We start from the raw sequence: 5,890 nt of genomic DNA, 5'->3' as shown, positions 1-5,890 counted from the left end.
TTTATTATTATTATTATTATTATTATTATTATTATTATTATTATTATTATTATTATTATTATTTAGTGAAAATATTATATGCATTTTGGATAATTAATATAAAATTGGATTTGATTTAAATCCCAACCCTGCACAAGAAGTATTGCACCGATTCTTAGCCCCATCGATCTCAAGGGCAATTGCAGCCTCGATAGCCTTGAAGATGTGACATATTCAAGACAGAAAGAAAATTGCTAATCGCCAAAATAAATATTTAATATCAAAATAAACTGTATTAATCGATTAGTACATTTCTTGTGAGACGGTTTTATGAATTTTTATTTGTGAGACGGATCAACAATAGTACATATATTTATAATAAAAAGTTATATTTTTGTCATAAAAAGTAATAATTTTTTAATAGATGACCCAAATAGAAGATCCGTCTCAATAAATTTATCAATGAGACCGTCTTATCAGAGTTTTGTGTTAATAGATATACACACACAAAATAATAACTAATTCTATATTAATTAAATTTAAATCACATTATCTCATGTGTATCCTAAGTCTATAACAAGTTATTGTCGTCGATAGATATGTGTCCCCAGAGTGGCAAAACTGAAGAATAATCTAGCCCAAGCCCATCATCAATAGGAAATGGCCCAATAATAATACCAGAGAAGCCCAAGAAGAAAAAACCCCAGTGTCCAAAAGACCCGATAAGAATACCTAGGGCAGATAAAAAACGCTCTCGTTCAGCTTTTCCTCCACGGCGGAGAATAGAGGCGGAGGGTAAGGAGAAATGGTGTCGCTCAAGCTACAGAAGCGGCTCGCTGCCAGCGTTCTCAAGTGCGGCAAAGGAAAGGTCTGGCTCGATCCCAATGAATGCAACGAAATCTCCATGGCTAACTCTCGTGAGCTCCCATATCTATATCACTCGCGCATTTGTTTTGCTCTTTATTTATAAAGTTTTATATTGTTAGATTTTCAATTTTTGGTTTAACTTTTATTTTGCGATGTGTGTTCAGTTGATTGACCTCCAGGCTCCTTGTTGGTTTTTTGTTTGTTCAACACTGTGTACGGATAACTTGTTCTGTGATTCTATCATTTCGAGCGGCACATGAAGGTTTAGGTTAATTAATCTCGTAATAGTTTTTAGCTGTGATTGTTAAGGTAAAAAAGTAATTGGTTTAGTCATTGGGCTATCAAAATCGCGAGTTTCAATTTGCAACATGATTGAGAGGCTCATGATTTATGGGTTGTTCGAATTCATTTCTTGGCGATAGAGTTCTTACATCATTTTAGCATGGTGGATTTTATGATATATTTTTTTGATTGCCATACATGGCTTTCGTTTTGTCAGACGCTCTTTTTTGTGTATACAGGTCAGAATATAAGGAAGTTGGTCAAGGATGGTTTCATTATCCGTAAGCCAACTAAGATTCACTCCCGATCTCGTGCTCGCCGAATGAAGGAGGCAAAAAGAAAAGGCCGTCATTCTGGATATGGTATTGATTCCTCGTCTGTGTTGAATTCTGAATTTCCACTCTTTCGTGTTTGACTAGTCACTAGTATGTCACTTTATAGCTTTGCTGATGAGATCGTGCAATTAGTTTGATTGGTCATTTTGTTATTTTTCATCCCTAAATATGAAGATTTTACTGGATTACCTATACCACAGCTTGCGGGCACTCCAAATTGCAGGGCTATTGTGAAGCACACGCGTTGCCACTTTAAGCACGTATCAGAGTAAATCAGCCTTTTTTCTGAAAAAAATATGGCAGAGGAGAAAAAATGTGATTTCTGCTACTTATTTTTTTAAAAAAAGATCAGAGGATATCTTAACATCTTGTCGTCTCTGCTCCTTGCCATCGCATTTGTATATTTGATACTTGGAAGATGAAGATACTGAATTCAATATTTGATATCTCATAATCAGTGTTCTAAATGGCGGTCGAGGCGGCCGCTTAGGCGGTAGGCGGCCCTCGACCGCACCGCCTACTCGCTGTTTTAGGCGGCCCAAGCTATATGGCGTTGGAGAGGCGGGTTGAGACGGTGAGCAAGCGGGCAAGGCGGCGAGGAGGCGGGGGAGCGGCCCAGTCAAAATTTTTAAGTTGTAGTCAACATATTTTAAAAACCTAGTCAAAGTCAACTAAGTTTAAATCTCAAAACCCTAGCGCACCACACTTTTTTTTTTTACTTACTGTTTTCACTCTCAATTCTCAACCACTAAGCCCACCACACATTGGGTGCATATCTAGATGATTTGGAAGATTCGTTATGTTTAGTCTAGTACTTGTTCTAATGATGGATAATGGATTGAAACTTTAAAATTTAAACTTAGTTTTTGGGTAAAAGTAATTATATTTCTTTGTTAGCATAATAACATTAATATAATGATGAATCTTTATTAGTTATCTTGTTAGTTTGCATCTATATATTTATTTGTACATTATCTAGATGATATTATATTGTATGAAGCTTCTTTGTGCTTAAACATTATTTAATTACATATCTTACGTAAAAAATGATGACTGTTTGTGATTAGATTTCATGATTGTATATGATTATTTATAAAAATATTACTTAAAAAAATTCAACCGCCGCCTAGGCGGCCGAGGTGGTATGCGGTCACCGACTGCCCCGCCACCGCCTCCCGCCATTTACAACCTTGCTCATAATTCATATATTTTTAAAAATTTGAGCGCATTATTACGCCTCACACTTTTATTTACTATGACCTAGGCTTGGATTGGTTTACATTCTGTAATATTGATTTTAATTATTCATGAGATTGAATTGAGAAGATCAATACTTCATTCAATTGTTGATATTGTACCCCTATTTAATCCACCTATTTTATGAGTTTTTTTTCCACCCATTTAGAAATTGGGTTCTTATGTTCCTGACCATCGATTCACTTGGAGAAGTGTGTTACCTTTTATTGAACATTATTTCTGAATTATTTCAGGTAAAAGAAAAGGTACCAGGGAAGCAAGATTGCCCACGAAAGTTCTCTGGATGAGGAGAATGAGGGTTCTCAGACGTTTGCTTCGCAAATACCGGGAGTCGAAGAAGATAGATAAGCACATGTATCATGATATGTACATGAAGGTCAAAGGTAATGTCTTTAAGAATAAGCGTGTTTTGATGGAGAGCATCCATAAATCTAAGGCTGAGAAGGCTAGAGAGAAAACGTTGTCTGACCAATTTGAGGCTAAGAGAGCAAAGAACAAGGCTAGCAGGGAAAGAAAGATTGCTAGGAGGGAAGAACGATTAGCTCAGGTGATTAGCTGATGCATATTATTGAGTATAACATGTAGTTCGTTGTTTGTATTTAGTTGCTTTGTGTTGCCTTTATATGGACCAGAAACAGGACTCCATCTCAGACACTGAATTTAATGTGGAACTTGACATGGAGTCTGTTGCATTTTTTGGTCAGAGATTAGCGATAAATTAATTGAGTTGTAGTTCCATTTGTTTCATGTTTTTTAAGTTGATATATGTTCGATATCGCCCTTTTACTTGGGGATGGATGCTCGGCGGTGCTGTAATTTTGAATTTTAATAAGTTCAATGTCATCTATATGATTTTCTATGCATTATGAATTTGAATGAAACCTTTTTATTGTGACGTTACAGGGCCCAGGGGAGAAAGCAGCTAAGCCTACAGCTGTGACTTCTGCTCCTACTTCTCAGCCAACTCAGTAAGTGGCTTCTAAATATGTCACAATCAATTTATTTCTATTTTACTTGAGTTCTCACCATTTCAAAACGTGTGCAGGGTAACTAAGAAGTCTAAAAAGTGATCCAAGATGACTGATTCCATGTTTGGCAGCTTCGTGTCATCTTTATTGTTTTGTTAGCAAGGTGTTCTAGTAAGTTCCTATCCGTGCCATTTTGTTGTCGTTAATCACACAACTAGGCGATTTGAGTGAAAGGAGTATTGGAATTAGACCAATTTGTTTTAATCGTTGGATTTATTTTTATATAATTTTACACCATTTAGTGTTATTTTTGGGATTGATGCTTTTTCTATGACAATCTTGACACAGCCCAGTGTGAATTTCATTTGCCATTCTTTTGTCTATTTCAATGAATGGTAGTGCAAAGTATTCTTGTCGTTCAGATCATCAAGCATCCAACAGGCCATTGACTTGAGGTTTAAGCCAATTGGACTAGGTGCTGTGTTGTGTGGTGAAATTAACTAGAAAGGGCAGTAGCATTAACTTATAATGGTGGGGGCATAGTTATTTACCCAAAGAAAACACCAGATGAAGAGTGGGAGTGATCTTGGAAATTGGAATTAAACATGTTGCTTTAATTAATTCAAATGTTGGAGTGATCTTGGAAATTGGAGTTAAACATGTGGCTTGAATTAATTAAAATGTAGTAGAAACACGAGAAGGATGGATGGCAAATCGAGGGAAAAAAGAATAATCGGCAATGCAATAATAATTAAGCATTAAAGCAGTCACGGCATGTGTGTTTGGTTAAAATTGTTCATTGCTCGATAATTGTTTTTTTGGGAAAATGGTGGAATCTTGCGGAACCATGTAGAAAGCCGTAGAATGCAATCCCAGAAATCGCAACACATAAGTAATTATTCAGAGGAGTCAATCACCTTTACTGATACTACATGACTTCTTAAATCCTTCATGATTATTGAGGACTTCATGCAATGCACCATATAAGTGTCAAGATATCTAGTAGAACAATGGTCTTGAAATGAAACATTGTTAATGCACCGGAAACTATTAGATTTACATGAGAATCGTTGGAGTTTTGGCGTGGGGTGGTTGTCTGGAATGACCAAGGTATTGTGCTTCTAGCTCGCTCAGCCAGCATCTCTGGGAGGAGGTTCACGCCCTATTTTGCCAAGTTGATGGCGGTTGGGAAAGGTATCCCTTCAACGTCAGTGGACTAATATATTTGTGCCACAATGTGGTAAAATCGTTCTACAATCCCTCACCTGTTGCTGCAGAAGCCTCTGTCATTTCGCATCTCCATCGCTCTTCTTGCACGCAAGCTTTGAACTGAATCATCAGGCATCGTCGGCGAACTACCAATCATGTTTCTCATCTTCTTGCAGTTGCCTCACATAGACTTTTGCAAGGGGTAAACTTTGAGTTTAAGGAGTTATTGTCCTTTAGCTTGAGCTCATATGTAAATGTTCTTGAATGATATCACATCATTTTTCTCTTATCAACAATAGGCACGTACGTACTCCAAATCTGTAAAAAATAACATAGAGATATTAATATAATAGCTGAATTTTTATTTTTATTTTTATTTTTGTTATGGAGTATATAATATCGTGTTATGCTAAAAAATCAAAACATGGGGTAGATCCAACGGATGACCCAAATTTCCACAAAACCAGCACTGCAGTCAACATTGCCCATAAGATTGTCCATGAAGGGCCATTGGATTCCTACATTGTACAAATTGAGTCGTCAATCCGGAGTTGGTAATAACTAATACTAATTAAATTATCCACATAATGTAATGTGACGTAGTTTCCTAGAAAACTTGCGTGGAGTTGTGATCATAGAACCATCAATTTTTTAACCTTGATACTTCTGCAAGTCTTTAGTGGGTGATATCTATTATATTCTATTTATTTAAAAACAAAGGCATAATTACACAAGGTGCTTAAAAATATTTACCAACTTTACTATTTGGTAAAAAAAAAATCACAATCTAACATATTTCCCAAAAACTAAATATATAAAAAAAGAGATAATAGTATTGATGAAATGATGTGGAGGAAGTCTACATGTGGTAGGTGGGGCTTTGCCATTGGATTCTCCATTGTTTTTACCAAAAGTGGGACATGCCACGGCTGTGTGTTCAACGATTCAAGACATAGTCAATTGTTTTTTTTTTTTTTTTTGTTTTTTTTTTTT

At 36.0% G+C, this 5,890-nt stretch overlaps 1 protein-coding gene across 1 annotated transcript; it reads left to right on the top strand.

Moving 5' to 3' along the window:
* Positions 1-698: 698 nt before the first annotated feature.
* LOC140960214 (large ribosomal subunit protein eL19x-like) lies at positions 699-3,997 on the top strand. Its single transcript, XM_073418386.1, has 5 exons — positions 699-896; positions 1,368-1,490; positions 2,954-3,267; positions 3,624-3,688; positions 3,766-3,997. The coding sequence occupies exons 1-5, from the start codon at positions 785-787 to the stop codon at positions 3,788-3,790; spliced, it is 639 nt and encodes a 212-aa protein (XP_073274487.1). The 5' UTR covers positions 699-784; the 3' UTR covers positions 3,791-3,997.
* The last annotated feature ends 1,893 nt before the right edge of the window (positions 3,998-5,890 follow it).

The sequence above is a fragment of the Primulina huaijiensis genome, chromosome 15, assembly GCF_012295235.1.
Source record: "Primulina huaijiensis isolate GDHJ02 chromosome 15, ASM1229523v2, whole genome shotgun sequence".
In the NCBI taxonomy this organism is placed as follows: domain Eukaryota; kingdom Viridiplantae; phylum Streptophyta; class Magnoliopsida; order Lamiales; family Gesneriaceae; genus Primulina; species Primulina huaijiensis.
Note: the sequence above shows the minus strand (reverse complement) of the source record. Positions and strands in the feature narration are given on the sequence as shown.

What these genes read in the sequence shown, in the direction of transcription:
- LOC140960214 (XM_073418386.1), top strand. Translation starts at nt 785, where the DNA reads ATGGTGTCGCTCAAGCTACAGAAGCGGCTCGCTGCCAGCGTTCTCAAG. An exon ending in GGGAAGAACGATTAGCTCAG is followed by an intron (nt 3,268 to 3,623) that starts GTGATTAGCTGA and finishes GTGACGTTACAG; the next exon opens with GGCCCAGGGGAGAAAGCAGC. An exon ending in CCTACTTCTCAGCCAACTCA is followed by an intron (nt 3,689 to 3,765) that starts GTAAGTGGCTTC and finishes AAACGTGTGCAG; the next exon opens with GGTAACTAAGAAGTCTAAAA.